Source organism: Mesoplodon densirostris, chromosome 1 (assembly GCF_025265405.1).
Source record: "Mesoplodon densirostris isolate mMesDen1 chromosome 1, mMesDen1 primary haplotype, whole genome shotgun sequence".
Lineage (NCBI taxonomy): Eukaryota > Metazoa > Chordata > Mammalia > Artiodactyla > Ziphiidae > Mesoplodon > Mesoplodon densirostris.
The window spans coordinates 73,695,756-73,713,970 of record NC_082661.1 but is presented as its reverse complement, the minus strand read 5'-3'; the positions used below and the strand labels follow the sequence as shown (position 1 = coordinate 73,713,970).

At 35.4% G+C, this 18,215-nt stretch overlaps 1 protein-coding gene across 4 annotated transcripts in view; it reads left to right on the top strand.

The window, feature by feature from the left end:
* The window catches only part of TBCK (TBC1 domain containing kinase), a 234,974-nt gene that overhangs the window by 73,017 nt on the left and 143,742 nt on the right, over positions 1 to 18,215 (top strand). For all 4 annotated transcript variants that reach the window (XM_060104569.1, XM_060104545.1, XM_060104552.1 and 1 more), the window contains exons 15-19: positions 376 to 474; positions 2,149 to 2,211; positions 2,736 to 2,862; positions 4,253 to 4,303; positions 5,727 to 5,810. In XM_060104569.1, coding sequence (XP_059960552.1) covers positions 376 to 474; positions 2,149 to 2,211; positions 2,736 to 2,862; positions 4,253 to 4,303; positions 5,727 to 5,810 — 424 coding nt within the window. The remainder of the gene's footprint in view (positions 1 to 375; positions 475 to 2,148; positions 2,212 to 2,735; positions 2,863 to 4,252; positions 4,304 to 5,726; positions 5,811 to 18,215) is intronic.

Below are 18,215 nucleotides of genomic sequence, written 5' to 3'. Positions count from 1 at the left end.
ATAACATTTGTTTAATACTTTCTATATCACCAGATATTTTACAAAGTGCCTTGCATACATTATTTTACCCCTATGAGACTGGTAATATTATTCTCATTATGAGTCTTTCTTAATTCTCCCAGAGCACATAATAGAGAGGAATGATTAAAATCAGTAGAATCAGCTCCTCTCTTTGATTGTGTAATAGATTTACAAAAGATAGGGAACCATTGCACTGCTAATTTATATGTATTAATAACATCAAAGTAATTTCAGGTACTTAGAAATGTATTACAGTTCACCTTCAACTTTTTCACTGGTATATTGAGATCTGTCTAGAGTAAAAAGATGACACTGGTAATTTGAGCTATTTTTCATATCTTTTTTTATCTGTAGGCTTATCCATATAAAAAAAATCAAATCTGGAAAGAAGCAAGAGTTGATATTCCTCCTCTTATGAGAGGTTTCACCTGGGCTGCTCTTCTGGGAGTTGAGGTATAAAAGAAAAGAGAAGGTTGGAAGCTGATTAATAGTGGTAGGAAAAAAGAATGAAAGTGCTTTCTGAATGTGTACTTTTCAAGTTGCTAGAAAATTATGTAGTAAAATATGAACATTAAGAATATTTGGCAATTTTAAGTGAACGGAATAGAGGAAAAGAATAGACTAGATAGAATAGAAAAACATAATTGATGGTTTGTTAGAGTGATTCTATTTAATGTTGTATTTAATGGACTCACAGAAATTATCTTGATTATTAATTTTAAAGTCAAAATATTTTAAGTATATATGTATATCATGTAAAAGTCTATAGTCCTGCTTATAAAGTATTTTCATCTTGGAATTGGATTGCCCATTTATAACTAATGCTGTCTAAATTTGGAAAAATCTTCCACTCTAATTTGAACCTTGTCAGAAATCATTAACATAATGATTTAGTGCCTTTTGGCACATCTGTCTTACCAGAAGCATGCTGCTATGAGAAATAGCTACTTTATCTTCTACAACACCTTATCTGTGGCAGTGAGGAAAGGAGAGGTGTCACAAAATTAGTAGGGTGACTTGCAGTGCTATCAGAGAACAGCAGTCATGATAATGGGCCAAATCCTGCCAGATTATTTCATTTTCTGTAATTTCTTTGTCATTTTGCCTTCATGTATTTTCTTATAGACATCTTATGGATGTCCATCACCTATTTTTGTGTGTGTGAATTTCCCCAAATATTTTTAATCCTTTTAACTCTCTGTTGAAAGATTTCCTTTCTTCATTCCTGATTCCCTTGATGAGAGTCTCTAAATATCTTTGACTTTGGTTGGTTGCTTTACAAGAATGTCTCGTGTTCTATCATACGTTAATAGTTAGAATTGTAGAACCATATAATGCTTAAAATTCAAGAGGACGTCCAAGGTCAGGTTGTCCAAATCTTTCATTAAATAGATGTGCCAGAGAAGTTGGCACAGCACAGAGTTTGAACCCCAAATTCCTGGCTGTTTCTCTACCATTATGGTTAACCAGACTAATAAGAAGTGTTCCATGCTTGGGACACTGACCAAACATTTGAAGTGGTTTATTCAGTTATTCTTTCTGTAATGGTATAACTGAAAAATGTAAATGATCCCTTTAGTCCCTTAATGATTTTATAACTACATGATATTCCATTCTTTAATTCATCCCAAACTTCTGCTTCCTGGTGCTGAACTACCACTGCTTTAAACAGTTTCACTTTACTTTTGCTTCCATTACCAACTTTAACAGGGAAATTTCTTGTGGATGAACCCTACTTCCCTCCTCGGAATTTCAAAAAAATTTCTTCATGAAATTTACTATGCGTGAGATAACAGTGAATAGAGAACAGCAAGGCTGTGTTTTGTGTTGCTGTGGAGGCTGGGAGATTGGCTAAGCATGGTCGTTAGCCACATGACTCATTCAACACATTTGTCTTCCAGTGTGTCTAACTCAAATGTCTGCCTTAGCAAAATGGTAAATTGTCTCAGACTTTCACAGACTGTCAAAGATGTAGAAAATTTTTCTAAGGAGTATACTTTGGGTTTGAGTGTGCCTATCTATAATTGGGTGTGTTTTCAAAGATAGATATTTATAAGTAGATTTTTCCTAAATTTATAATTTATTAAGGGTATGATAAAGTAATATATCTTCTCTTATTTTTTGCAGGGGGCTATTCATGCCAAGTATGATGCAATTGATAAAGATACTCCAATTCCTACAGATAGACAAGTATGATTTAGATTTTCTTAAACAACCTAAGATAAGTCTGCCCAATCTTTAAATTTTAAAAAGGCATGAGGAATTTTCTTCCTTTCATTATGAATACTCAGCAGCCATCATATGCATATGGTGTTAGAGAAGCATAACTCTTACCTCTTTAAGATCTACTCTAACTCTTTAGTGAGTTAGAACTGTTCCTTTTAGGAGTTTAGGCCAAGTAACTTTTCCTAATAATGTACTTTTTTGTCTGAACAATTTGTCCTTTATTTAGACCAGATTGTAAAGGAAGGTTTTTTTAAAACTAAATTAATACATACCTTTTCAAAAGAAATGGTCTGCTTTCCTTGTTTAAGTATACTTACAACTTTTTGGTGTTTCCAGTGGATTAGTATAAAATTCAAAAACTTCAGACACCACGATTATATAGGTTGCCTATTCTGAATTTCATAATACAATTTCTCCTTTTCCTTATCTTGGGATTTATTGGAGATCAGTCCATTATAGTTTTACCTTATTGTTTGGCTGTTTTACAGATTGAAGTGGATATTCCTCGTTGTCATCAGTATGATGAACTGCTGTCATCACCAGAAGGTCATGCAAAATTTAGGCGTGTATTAAAAGCCTGGGTCGTGTCTCATCCTGATCTTGTGTATTGGCAAGGTAAAGTTTTCCCTATTACTAAGACACTTTTTGAAGTGTCAGGAACATGTTGCATGACTGACAATTTTTAAAATCAAAACAAAATATCAAAATATCCTTGGCTTTGAGAAAAGTCAATACTAAAGCTATGCTCCATTTTTTGAGAGGTTTATATGAGAACTTTTTTTTTAACTTTGTCTAAATGTCTAATGAATATTATTTAAATGCAAGATATTTAATGAGACAACTTGCCATCATGTTGATTAGGAAAGTATAAAGAATATTTTGTGCTATTGTAATCTTTGTGAATACATTTTTTCAATACTTATGCAAATAATAAAATAATTTTGTACCATAAATAATTTGGGGCAAGTTTATATTCTTGGCATTTAATGATTTACAACTTATGCTTATCATGGTTATTGGGAATTGGGGAATAGGATATCACCCTGAACTTCTCATTTTTTTCTCTTTTAAAAAAAATATATTTAATGCTCCATATCCTTCATTTGTGGCTTTCCTCATTACTATTTTTATGGTCATTGATAAATTCATGAAGGAGAAACCCATTCCACCTAGTCTTATTTTTGAATTTGTTGTAGTAGTGCTTATATTTCAATTCTGTGTCTATTTCTGGCCAAACCTGAAAATGAAGCTATTATTTTTCCTAGCTCTGTTCATTTTAGAGTTCTAACAGTTAGAGATAAATTTATATATATTCTTTTAACATGACAGTGTATGAACAGCATTATTATCAATAAAAGAAATATGTCATGTATTTGTATTTTACTTCACAATTTTTTTTTTTTTTTGCGGTATGCGGGCCTCTCACTGTTGTGGCCTCTCCCATTGCGGAGCACAGGCTCCGGACGCCCAGGCTCAGTGGCCATGGCTCATGGGCCCAGCCGCTCGGCGGCATGTGGGATCTTCCCGGACCGGGGCACGAACCCGTGTCTCCTGCATCGGCAGGCGGACTCTCAACCACTGCGCCACCAGGGAAGCCCTACAATTTTTTAAAGAATTTTTTTCATCATCCCAGAGAAACATGTAAGAAAAATTTTCATCTCCTAGATAAGGAAACCTGTCTGGAGTTAAGTGATTGCCAAGATCACACAGTCAGGGACTACATGCAAGCCTTCTATCATTTTTACATTTTTCTATTACTATATTTCTCTGTTCAACTCATAATAACCTTGATAATAATAATGGTTGGTTTATTTTGGACATTTACTATGTGCCAGTCTCCATCAGTTACTCCTCACAATAACCCATGATGTAATATATTTCTGAATGGTAATACATACAATGCTTAATCTATATAGAAGTAGTGCAGAGAACTGAATAAGGTATATGTCTACAATTCTGTTGGATTAAGTTTATTTGAATTCTTTCCCCAACCTCTCTCCATCAGGTCTTGACTCACTTTGTGCTCCATTTCTCTATTTAAATTTCAATAATGAAGGTAAGCCTATTTATCATTTATATAATTATTGTGCATATTATTTTAAAATATTTTAATCAAATATGAAAGTTTTTTATTTTCATTGTAAGGTTCTTGCTCTCTTCCTAGTAGATACTGTAAATTTCTGTAAAATAATTATTAGACTCATTTTAGAGAATGTCAAGGATTAATTTATTACTGGAGAGTTTCAGCTATGACTAGAGATTTAGGGAGAACCTGATGGATTATTCTAAATACATTCATCTACTTTGGTGACTATTTTTATGAAACTTTGGAGAAAATTCTGAGTTTTTTAGAGATTAGTTTTAGTCTATATATACTTTCTAAACAATTTGTAAAGAAAACATTGATACTGTATCCTCTAGAGACTTTTATTTCAACCACTGCCTCCTTTTATTTTTTAAGCCACTACCCCCTTAATGAAAACTTTTCTTACCCTCTTGAATCCATATAACACTTTGTACTTCCAGAAATTTATCTTTTGTATGTTTCATATTATAGTTATTTATATACTAATATAGTAACCCTTTTTTTGTTTAGCGGCTTTTTTAAATGACAAGGGTTTTTTTTTGTTTTCTGTTACCTCATATAATGCCTTTTATAGTAGGTTTTTCAGTAAATATTTGAATATTTAGTCTGAATATCTCTAATGATATCACATATAGAGAGTGTTACAATATATAGTATGAATCCTTAGAAGCCTCAATCTCAGAATCTCCATTTCTTCAAATTCTATTTCATATCAGAATTTGCGTAGATTTCTGGAATTTGAGTAGCAATAGCATAATCCCAGCGAACTAAAATTTCACTATTTGAATACTTTTTTAAATGCCTGTTCTCTGATATTAGTCTTTAGACTAGGTTTTGTTGTGTTTAGTTAAGCAGAGCTCATTATCACACATACTGATCCAAAAATAGTAAGGGATCTGTGTTTGAAAGAACAATTTATGGCTAGTGTTTCTAAATCCAAAGTTCTCAGGCTCTTTGCATCAACAAAAATTAGTGATCTTGAGGTTTATATAGCTCATTAATAATAATTATGTTTAGAGATTTTAAAAACACATAAAGTTCTGATTAAAAAGGTTTTTATTCTTGTAGGATAATGATTGCTGCAGTAGTTGGCTTTTTTGTTTGTTGTTTATTTTTGTTTTGGGGGGTTTTTGTTTGTTTTGGGGTTTTTTTTTTTTTTGCTGCTGCAGTAGTTTGAAACTGAAAAGTTTCTAAGGTGGTTATCTTCTGTTGTCCAAAATATTTTCTGTTTTAAATGGTACAGGGTTTTTGCCCTTAAATTTTGTGCTTCCATCAGTTATTAACATAACTCTTGTTTAAAAATAGATTCAAGGAATGTGTGCTAAGTGAGTGAATGACTGCTGATCTTTTACCTCATTAACTAATTTGTTATATTTGCCTTACTCTTTCTTAGCCTTGGCTTATGCCTGTATGTCTGCTTTTATCCCCAAGTACCTGTATAACTTCTTCTTGAAAGACAACTCGCATGTAATACAAGGTAAGAAAATGTGTTTCTTTGCCTTTTTATAGGTAAGCACTTACGTCAAAAGTGACCAATACTCAGTTAAATTTATGATTTTGACCCAATAAAATATGGTGACAGCGCTTCCCTGGTGGCGCAGTGCTTGAGAGTCTGCCTGCTGATGCAGGGGACACGGGTTCGTAGCCCCGGTCTGGGAAGATCCCACATGCCGCCAAGCGGCTGGGCCCGTGAGCCATGGCCGCTGAGCCTGTGCATCTGGAGCTTGTGCTCCTCAACGGGAGAGGCCACAACAGTGAGAGGCCCACGTACCGCAAAAAAAAAAAAAAAAAAATGGTGACAGTCTTATCACTAAAACACATGAAGAGATCATTAAGTTTAGTCTCTTCTCCAAGTCCAGAAAGAATTATGGTATTTTTCTAATGACTGTTTAATATCTAATCTCAGTTTGGTTCAAATTCAGTCATGCCAGTTTAGGAAAATAAAAGTCCAGCTGTTTGTTTCTCTCAGTATTAACATTGCCCACAAAAAGCTTCACCATGGATCAAGCCTATCATGAATTAGTAAAAAGCTTAAACAGTGTTTAATTGTGTAAGTAAATAGAATATTCAAAACACTTCTCATTCATCTTATTCATGCTTGATCACCCAAAATATCCTCCCACTTTCTTTTCTTTCCTAAAAGATACCTCGTCCTTCAGAGTTCAAGACGTAGCATAACCCATCTGTGAATTCTTTCAGAACTACTTCAGCCACATTCAAACTTTTATATAATTTTTTGAGCTCATTTTTGAAAGTAGTGTAGCAGAAGTTTAATAATAAACACTTGTGAATCAGACAAACTGTTTTAAGTTTCATTACTTATTGTGAGTCTTAAACAAATAACTTAAGTTGGCTAGGTATAATGTTCCTCATATCTGAAATAAAAATTGTTGTAGAGTTTAAGTATTATAAGATATGTAAATACCTAGCACATAAAAACATTCATTTCAATAACAATAATTATTACTATATTGTTATTTTTACTACTATTACTGTTTTTATTATCATTATTACAATTTTTTGATAAAGTAATTATTGTCATGGTATTATATATCATTTTATGTCTTATATTTTCAAGAAGATTTTAATGTTTTAAGGACAGGGAATTTTCTCATAGTTTTGCGTTTCTTTTGGACCAGACTACAAAGGTGGTTGCAGTCTCCCCATTTACTATTTTTATGAAACTTATCCAACACCCCCTTCATTTAGACTTTTTTACTTATATGTATATCTTATTAATTCTATTAAACTTTAAACAACTTAAAGCTGATGCTGTGTTTATTTATACCTGTGTCATTTTGGTTTCATATAATTCACTCAATTTGAATAGATAAAGCAGGAAAACTACAAGCTGTGTCTGATTTATCAAAAATTCTGAGTAAGTGGGGTCTCAATTAGCAATATTTTTACTTAGCTAGAAATGAGTATAAAACTAGAGTACCAGAGGTCAATATAATGAAAAAATAATTAGAAAGGAAGCAGAAAGGAAAATGTAAATTAAAAAGATAGAGACTGAAAATAAGAGGAAAAGAATATGGATAAATAGTGCAACACATACAATTTTTCCATCATCATTTACATTGGTATATAGAGAAAAATATTTAAATTCTTTTAAAAAACTTAGTGTTTGTGTTTACAAACACATCGAGGCATGTGATCTTTCATGGTTCTCTGTGTCTACCACATAGATGGGTGCTAGAAATTGAAGTAATGATCCATTGTCTCTATGTTAGTTTTGAAATGTAATTTCTACTGATTTGTTTTTGTATATTGAAATGATTTGGCCTAAAATGGATATACCCAAATCCCTGTACATTCCTAGGATGTGGACTTATATATAGTTGGGATTAACTTAATAATGTTTTTTTTAAGAGGGCAACAACTTTTTGTTTTGATTTCTTATAATTAAGAACGAGTATATTTTTTAGGAAGGAACTTACCTTTTGCTTGTAGGTTAATTTAGTAAAGCCATCCAACTTCAAGTCATGTAATATCATCTTCCAAAAATTTATTAATTGGTGTTCTGTAAGTGTATACCTTGTATCTTAATAAGGATATGTTCCATACTTATTCATAGTTTTCTTACTATCCTTTATCAGTAATGTTTATTATAGAGTTGACAGTGTACTCTAAGATTCCATAATACCAAACTGAACAGATTTAACAATACCTTGGATGATACCAGGAGATTTCGGGGGCTATTCAGTGCAAAATATGTCAAAAAGTCACCAAAGACAAACTGACAAGATTAAAGGTAGAAACTAGTCAGGTTAGTATTTGTGCAATACAAAAGGTGATTCCTTAATCCTCAGTTAAACATAAGACAGCAGTATAATGCTGTTATTTTTAAAGCTAACATGAAGAGAGGAACCAAGATGGCGGAGTAGAAGGACATGCTCTCACTCCCTCTTGTGAGAACACCAGAATCACAACTAGCTGCTGGGCAGTCATCAACAGGAATACACTAGAACTAACCAAATAAGATACCCCACAGCCAAAGACAAAGGAGAAGCCACAATGAGACAGTAGGAGGGGCACAATCACAGTAAAATCAAATCCCATAACTGCTGGGTAGATGACTCACAGACTGGAGAACACTTATACCACAGAAGTCCACCCACTGGAGTGAAGGTTCTGAGCCCCACGTAAGGCTTCCCAACCTGGGGATCTGGCAACAGGAGGAGGAATTCCTAGAGAATCAGACTTTGAAGACTAGTGGGATTTGATTGCAGGACTTCGACAGGACTGGGAGAAACAGAGACTCCACTCTTGGAGGGAACACACAAAGTAGTGTGTGCATCAGGACTCAGGGGAAGGAGCAGTGACCCCAGGGTAGACAAAACGAGACCTACCTGCTAGTGTTCGAGGGTCTCCTGCAGAGATGGGGTGTGCCTGTGGCTAACCTTGGGGACAAGGACACTGGCAGCAGAAGTTCTGAGAAGTACTTCTTGGCGTGAGCCCTCCCAGAGTCTGTCATTAGCCCCACCAAAGAGCCCAAGTAGGCTCCAGTGTTGGGTTGCCTCAGGCCAAACAACCAACAGAGAGGGAACCCAGCCCCACCCATCAACAGGTAAGTGGATTAAAGTTTTACTGAGCTCTGCCCACCAGAGCAGCAGTCAGCTGTACCCACCACCAGTCCCTCCCATCAGGAAACTTACACAAGCCTCTTAGATAACCTTATCCTCCAGAGGGCAGATAGCAGAAGCAAGAAGAACTAGAATTCTGCAGCCTGTGGAACAAAAACCCCATTCACAGAAAGATAAGATGAAAAGGCAGAGGGTTATGTACCAGATGAAGGAACAAGATAAAACCCCAGAAAAACAACTAAATGAAGTGGAGGTAGGCAACCTTCCAGAAAAAGAATTCAGAATAATGATAGTGAAGATGATCCAGAACCTCGGAAAAAGAATGGAGGCAAAGATCAAGAAGATGCAAGAAATGTTTAACAAAGACCTAGAAGAATTAAAGAACAAATAAAAAGAGATGAACAATACAATAACTGAAATGAAAACTACAGTAGAAGGAATCAATAGCAGAATAACTGAGGCAGAAGAACAGATAAGTGACCTGGAAGACAGAATGGTGGAATTCACTGCTGCAGAACAGAATGAAGAAAAAAGAATGAGAAGAAATGAAGACAGCCTAAGAGACCTCTGGGACAACATTAAATGTAACAACATTCACATTATAGGGGTCCCAGAAGGAAAAGAGAGAGAGAAAGGACCCGAGAAAATATTTGAAGAGATTATAGTCAAAAACTTCCCTAACATGGGAAAGGAAATAGCCACCCAAGTCCAGGAAGCACAGAGAGTCCCATACAGGATAAACCCAAACAGAAACACAACGAGACACATAGTAATCAAATTGGCAAAAATTAAAGACAAAGAAAATTATTGAAAGCAGCAAGGGAAAAATGACAAATAACATACAAGCGAACTCCCATAACGTTAATAGCTGATTTCTCAGCAGAAACTCTACAAGCCAGAAGGGAGTGGCATGATATACTTAAAAGTGATGAAACGGAAGAACCTACAACGAAGATTACTCTACCTGGCAAGGATCTCATTCAGCTTTGATGGAGAAATCAACAGCTTTACAGAGAAGCAAAAGCTAAGAGAATTCAGCACCACCAAACCAGCTCTACAACAAATGCTAAAGGAACTTCTCTAAGCGGGAAACACAAGAGAAGAAAAGGACCTACAAAAACAAAAACAAAACAATTAAGAAAATGGTAATAGGAACATACATATTGATAATTACCTTAAACATGAATGGATTAAATGCTCCAACCAAAAGACACAGGCTCACTGAATGGATACAAAAACAAGACCCATATATATGCTGTCTACAAGAGACCCACTTCAAACCTAGGGACATGAACAGATGAAAGTGAAGGGATGGAAAAAGATACTCCATGCAAAAGGAAATCAGAAGAAAGGGGGAGTAGCAATACTTGTAACAGATAAAATAGACTTTGAGATGAAGACTGTTACAAGAGATAAGGAAGGACACTACATAATGATCAAGGGATCAACCAAAAAAGAGGATATAACAATTATAAATATATATGCACCCAATATAGGAGCACCTCAATACATAAGGCAAATGCTAACAGCTATAAAAAAGGAAATTGACAGTAATAGTGGGGGACTTTAACACCTCAATTATACCAATGGACAGATCATGCAGACAGAAAATAATAAGGAAACACAAGCTTTAAATGACACAATAGACCACATAGATTTAATTGATATTTATAGGACATTCCAAACAAAAACAGCAGATTACACTTTCTTCTCAAGTGCACACAGAATTCTCCAGGATAGATCACATCTTGGGTCACAGATCAAGCCTCAGTAAATTTAAGAAAATTGAAATCATAACAAGCATCTTTTCTGACCACAACGCTATGAGATTAGAAATGAATTACAGGGAAAAAAACGTTAGAAACACAAACACATGGAGGCTAAACAATACGTTACTAAATAACCAAGAGATCACTGAAGAAATCAAGGAGGAAATAAAAAAATACCTAGAGACAAATGACAATGAAAACACGACGATCCAAAGCCTATGGGATGCAGCAAAAGCAGTTTTAAGAGGGAAGTTTATAGCTATACAAGCCTACCTCAAGAAAAAAGAAAAATATCAAATAAACAATCTAACCTTGAACCTAAAGGAACTAGAGAAAGAAGAACAAATAAAACCCAAAGTTAGCAGAAGGAAAGAAATCATAACGATCAGAGGAGAAATAAATGAAATAGAAACAAAGAAAACAATAGCTATGATCAATAAAACTAACAGCTGGTTCTTTGAGAAGATAAACAAAATTGATAAACCATTAGCCAGACTCATCAAGAAAAAGAGGGAGATGACTCAAATCAATAAAATTAGAAATGAAAAAGGAAAAGTTACAACAGACACCGCAGAAATACAACTCATCCTAAGAGACTACTACAAGCAACTCTATGCCAATAAAATGGACAACCTAGAAGAAATGGACAAATTCTTAGAAAGGTATAACCTTCCAAGACTGAACCAGGAAAAAATAGGAAATATGAACACACCAATCATAAGTAATGAAATTGAAACTGTGATTAAAAATCTTCCAACAGGGCTTCCCTGGTGGCGCAGTGGTTGAGAGCCCGCCTGCCAGTGTGGGGGACACGGGTTCGTGCCCTGGTCCGGGAGGATCCCACATGCCGCGGAGCGGCTGGGCCCGTGAGCCATGGCCGCTGAGCCTGCGCGCCCGAAGCCTGTGCTCTGCAGCAGGAGAGGCTGCAGCGGTGAGAGGCCCGCGTACAGCAACAACAACAACAACAAAAAATCTTCCAGCAAACAAAAGTCCAGGACCGGATGGCTTGACAGGTGAATTCTATCAAACATTTAGGGAAGAGCTAACACCCATCCTTCTCAAACTCTTCCAAAAAATTGCAGAGGAAGGAACACTCCCAAACTCATTCTATGAGGCCACCATCACCCTGATACCAAAATCAGACAAAGATACCACAAAAAAGAAAATTACAGACCAATATCACTGATGAATATAGATGCGAAAATCCTCAACAAAATACTAACAAACAGAATCCAACAGCACATTAAGAGGATCATGCACTCAAGTGGTATTTATCCCAGGGATTCAAGGATTCTTTAGTGTATGCAAATTAATCAATGTGATACACCATATTAATAACTTGAAGAATAAAAACCATACAATCATCACAATAGTTGCAGAAAAAGCTTTTGACAGAATTCAATGCCAATTTATGATTAAAAACTCTCCAGAAAGTGGGCATAGAGGGAACCTACCTCAACATAATAAAGGCCATATATGACAAACCCACAGCAAACATTATTCTCAATGGTGAAAAACTGGAAGCATTTCCTCTAAGATCAGGAACAAGACAAGGATGTCCACTCTCACCACTATTATTCAACATAGTTTTGGAAGTCCTAGCCACGGCAACCAGAGAAGAAAAAGAAATAAAGGAATACAAATTGGAAAAGAAAAAGTAAAACTGTCACTTTTGCAGATGACATGATACTATACATAGAGATTCCTAAAAAATGCCACCAGAAAACTACTAGAGCTAATCAATGAATTTGGTAAAGTTGCAGCATACAAAATTAATGCACAGAAATCCCTTGCATTCCTATACACTAATGATGCATTATCTGAATGAGAAATTAAGGAAATACTCCTATTTACCATTGCAACAAAAAGAATAAAATACCTAGGAATAGACCTACCTAGGGGGACAAAAGTACTGTATGCAGAAAACTATAAGACACTGATGAAAGGAATTAAAGATCATACCAAAAGATAGAGAGATATACCATGTTCTTGGATTGGAAGAATCAATATTGTGAAAATGACTATACTACCCAAAGCAATCTACCGATTCAATGCAATCCCTATCAAATTACCAGTGGCATTTTTTACGGAACTAGAACAAAAAATCTTAAAATTTGTATGGAGACACAAAAGACCCTGAATAGCTAAAGCAGTCTCGAGGGAAAAAAACGGAGCTGGCGAAATCAGACTCCCTGACTTCAGACTATACTACAAAGCTACAGTAATCAAGACAATATGGTACTGGCACAAAAACAGAAAGATAGATCAATGGAACAAGATAGAAAGCCCAGAGATAAACCCACTCACCTGTGGTCAACTAATCTATGACAAAGGAGGCAAGGGTATACAATGGAGAAAAGATAGTCTCTTCAATAAGTGGTGCTGGGAAAACTGAACAGCTACTTGTAAAAGAATGAAATTAGAATACTCCCTAACACCATACACAAAAATAAACTCAAAATGGATTAAAGACCTAAATGTAAGCCCGGACACTATAAAACCCTTAGAGGAAAGCATAGGAAGAACACTCTCTGACATAAATCACAGCAAGATCTTTTTTGATCCACCTCCTAGAGTAATGGAAATGAAAACACAAATAAACAAATGGGACCTAATGAAACTTAAAAGCTTTTGCACAGCAAAGGAAACCGTAAACAAGATGAAAAAACAACCCTCAGAATGGGAGAAAGTATTTGCAAATGAATCAACAGACAAAGGATTTATCTCCAAAATATTTAAACAGCTCATGCAGCTCAATATTAAAGAAATAAACAACCCAATCCAAAAATGGGCAGAAGAGCTAAATAGGCGTTTCTGCAAAGAAGACATACAGAGGGCCAAGAAGCACATGAAAAGCTGCTCAACAACCCTAATTATTAGAGAAATGCAAATCAAAACTACAGTGAGGTATTACCTCACACCAGTTATAATGGGCATCATCAGAAAATCTTCAAGCAACAAATGCTGGAGAGGGTGTGGAGAAAAGGGAACCCTCTTGCACTGTTGCTGGGAATGTAAATTGATACAACCACTATGGAGAACAGTATGGAGATTCCTTAAAAAACTAAAAATAGAATTACCATATGATCCAGCAATCCCACTACTGGGCATATAACCAGAGAAAACCATAATTCAAATAGACACATGCACCCCAATGTTCATTGCAGCACTATTTACAACAGCCAGGTCATGGAAGCAACCTAAATGCCCATTGACAGACTAATGGGTAAAGAAGATGTGGTACATGTATACAGTGGAATATAACTCAGCCATAAAAAGGAACAAAATTGAGTCATTTGTTGAGACATGGATGGATCTAGAAACTGTCATACAGAGTGAAGTAAGTCAGAAAGAGAAAAACCAATATCGTATATTAACAAATGTATGTGGAACCTAGAAAAATGGTACACATGAACTGGTTTACAGGGCAGAAATTGAGACACAGATGTAGAGAACAAACATATGGACACCAAGGGGTGAAAGCCACAGGGAGGTGGTGGGGGTGGTGTGATGACTTGGGTGATGGGGATTGACATGTATATTTTGATGTGTGTAAAATTGGTGACTAATAAGAACCTGCTGCATAAAAAAATAAAATTAATTTAAAATTTTTTAAAAAAAGGATTAAACAGCACTTCTGTTTTCTCCGTAAGAGTTGAATCAATCAAATTCTCTTCCCATTTGCTGTGACTCAGAGTTAGTATTTGTAGTTTGTAGGTTAAATGTATGGAGTCAGTGAAATGTCACTAGAAATTTTAAGACTCATAATTTTTAGATATTTTTAACAAGACAATTTTTAGAATAATACTGTATCTTTTTATTAAATGTATTCTTCAGTTTTTATAGAAAGAACAGTCAAAATTTTAAACTCAAGTTTGGTTTTAAAAAAAGTGGCATAGGGCTTATTTGTATTTTTCTCAATAATACAGTTTATAGTGTTCATTTATAATATATACCACATTATAAAATATTCCATATAACTTTTACAAGGATCATGTTTACAGTAAAATGTCTGTAATGTATTAAATGTTCTTTTCAAATAGTTTTGACTATAATAAAATAATTTTGACTATAATAAAACATTTGAGCAAAACACTCTTAAGCATATCTTACCAGAATCCACTTTCTATGTCTCACCTTAAATTACTTTGAAATAAAGAGTAATAGCATGCTATATGATACATAGCCACAGCTCTAATGTATAAAAGATACATTTAAAAGGAAAAATATATGCACCCTTTTTGTCTGATGGAATCATTGCCTTTAATATAGATCACAATAAATAAAATGGTCTTAGCTTTTTTTTTTTTTTTTTGGAAAAACAAACATGAACCTGTAGTGTTAACTGAACTTTCATATATGAAAGCCTGGAAATAATCTTTTTCCAAATTTGTCAGGCCTCTACAAGCATAGTGCTTAGCTAGATTCCTGTGCTTTAAGAAAGATGAAGATATTTGGAGAATTCTTAGAAAAACAATTAAAATAGGACTTATAAAATGAGTTGGTTATGTTATTTATGAGATGGCTGGATGGTGCCTCACTAGATGGCCAGCTCTTACAGGGCCATGTTAGATAGCTTCCATTACATTAACTTCTATATTGGTTCTGTAGAGATTCCTATTTTTAACCTCTAAAAAGTTTCATTTCTCCACAAATTGTTTCATATATCAAATAGATATATGTTGAAAAAGATGAGTTTTCATACTTTTTAACTATGAACTTCTTTAGTACATTTTGAAAAGGCTTATTATACAAATAAGCAAGACCATATCTTGTTTCATACATGGAAATACAAGAGAAACCACAGTGTACACAGCACAAATTTGGAGAGATTGGTCAGAAAGGCCAAGAAGACTCATATTTAGCTTGATTGATTAACCAGTAATGTACTTTAATATTCAGTCTTTTTCCAAGGGATTTCATAGCCAAATATAGGAAATAAATGTGAAAACAACTACTTATAAGTCAATGAAATAAGTATACATATTACTGTATTAGCACAGAGGAAGAAGTGGGGTGAGGTTATTTTGATTTTTTAACTTTATTTTTGGTGGCAAAGGACAGAAATGGCATGTCTGGAAAGGTTTCATAAGAGACAGGATACTTATTGACGAACTTGAAATTTGAGTAGGAATTTGCTTGGTGAAAGGGAGAAAGACATTGTGAAGACAGAGGACAAGGAAAAGAACTGAGGTTAAAAAAAAAAAAAAAAGTGCAAAATGGATTGATAAAACAGCCAGTAGTCAAATCTGGTCCATGGAGCCAGAGAAAGAGGGATGGAGAGCTAAAGAATGAGCTGAAACAGTACAGTGATTATTGGTTGCCAAAGTTTATGGAAGAGCAATGATTTATTCTTCTTCAAAATGTGTATTTTAGGCTTGGAATTAGAAATACTCAGTTCTCATTTTATTGGTTTCCCTCTTTGATTGTCCTCCCGTCCCCCTGTGTTTTATGGTGTTTTAAGCTTTAAACTTCAAAATAACATTGATTTTGATTAGCATAAATATCACGTGCACACTTTGTTTCCCATACTTTTGGAAAACTCCTGTGTCATATGAAACCAATCAATTCAACAGCTAATTGTAATAGTGCATATTCATTTAATCGTTTAATTGTCTCTACTGAGATGACAAGTTTCTATATTCAGTAGCAACATTAAATCTTCTTTGAAAACGTGTTTTTATTTTTTATAAATGTATTTATTATTTGTTTTTGGGTGTGTTGGGTCTTTGTTGCTGCCCACAGGCTTTCTCTAGTTGAGGCAAGCAGGGGCTACTCTTCGATGCGGTGTGTGGGCTTCTCATTGCAGTGGCTTCTCTTATTGCAGAGCACGGGCTCTAGGCACTTGGGCTTTAGTAGTTGTGGCAGGCGGGCTCAGTAATTGTGGCTCACGGGCTCTAGAGTGCAGGCTCACTAGTTGTACATGGGCTTAGTTGCTCCACAGCATGTGGGATCTTCCTGGACCAGGGCTCGAACCCATGTCCCCTGCATTGGCAGGTGGATTCTTAACCACTGCACCACCAGGGAAGTCCCAAAATGTGTTTTTATAATTTTACTCTAATAGAACTTTAAACTTCTTTATTTTAAAGTTTTCCATAAAATAGAGTATTTATATGCTTATAAGACTCAATGCTTTGCCTCTTACAGAAGAGAGAAAAATTATCTATTTAGTCAAGATGTCCTGTTCTGTTTTGTTTTTTAACCATGGTTCTATTAACTTATTACCTGCAGACATTTTTAAGAAGGTAATAAATTTAAGTACTTCTGCTGAAATGAATATTCATAATCATTTTTGGCACTATCAAATGGTCCCCAGCAAATTTACCATCGAGTTGATAAAGTACCAACACATAGGAACTTCAAAAAATAATAAACTGACTAAACAACTCAGGGTTGTCCCCCTAAGATTATCTACGATTATTAAAATTACTCTTAGATTCAGAACCTTATAGTGCCAGTTGGATTGAAGAAAATGGAGGGATTTGAAAGGGATAGATTGATTAGAGTTTCAGTGATATTGGAAAACAGGGTTATAACTTGCAAGACAGACATACTTTAAGGTATTGAAGAGAAAAAAAGGCAGGTTCAGGCCAGTGAAGAGAGGCAGCCACTTAGTTATTAAGGATGGAAACTAATCAATCCTTCATGGAAAATCCAACTATACCTTAATGTCGTTTTGCACTTAAGAAAGAAACAACCCAGAAAACTGGCCTATAAAACATTTAAACTGTTGTTTGAAGTCACTGTACTATGTGTGGTGTTCACCAAAACGGCCACTGGAATTTCACCACAACATTTAGCATATTGTTACACTGTTTATAAAACCAAGGCATAGTCACACTTGAACCATTAGAAGATGTGGAAGTCAGAAAGGGAAAGATAGAGGGAAGCACCATATAAACTTGGGAAATAAAATTGGGAAAATTTCTCCAATTTTTTGTTTACTTGTATATTTTTATAAATCCTTTGAGGGCAAGGGAAGTATCTTCTTCACTGTAATGTCCCTAGCATTTAATGTAGTGCCACACATAGCTAGGATGAATATATAACTAAATAGTGATTTTTTTTTTTTTGCGGTACGCGGGCCTCTCACTGTTGTGGCCTCTCCCGTTGCGGAGCACAGGCTCCGGACGCGCAGGCTCAGCGGCCATGGCTCACGGGCCCAGCTGCTCTGCGGCATGTGGGATCTTCCTGGACCGGGGCACGAATCCGTGTCCCCTGCATCGGCAGGCAGACTCTCAACCACTGCGCCACCAGGGAGGCCCTAAATAGTGATATTTTTGAGGGTTGAAGGGGCACTAAATGCACCAGACCCTGAGTCTACCATTGGCAACTGGGACTCTCCCAGGTAAACTAGGATGTATGGTCCCACTACACACAGACATTCAATAAGTCTTTTAGGGGGAGAAAGGAAGACAGGCATCAAAGTCTGAAGTCCAGTAGTCAGATGGGAATATAATATAAATCTCCTTTCTCATCCAACAGTAGCAAAGAGAGAAGGAGAGTATGCAACTTCACTCTAAGGGT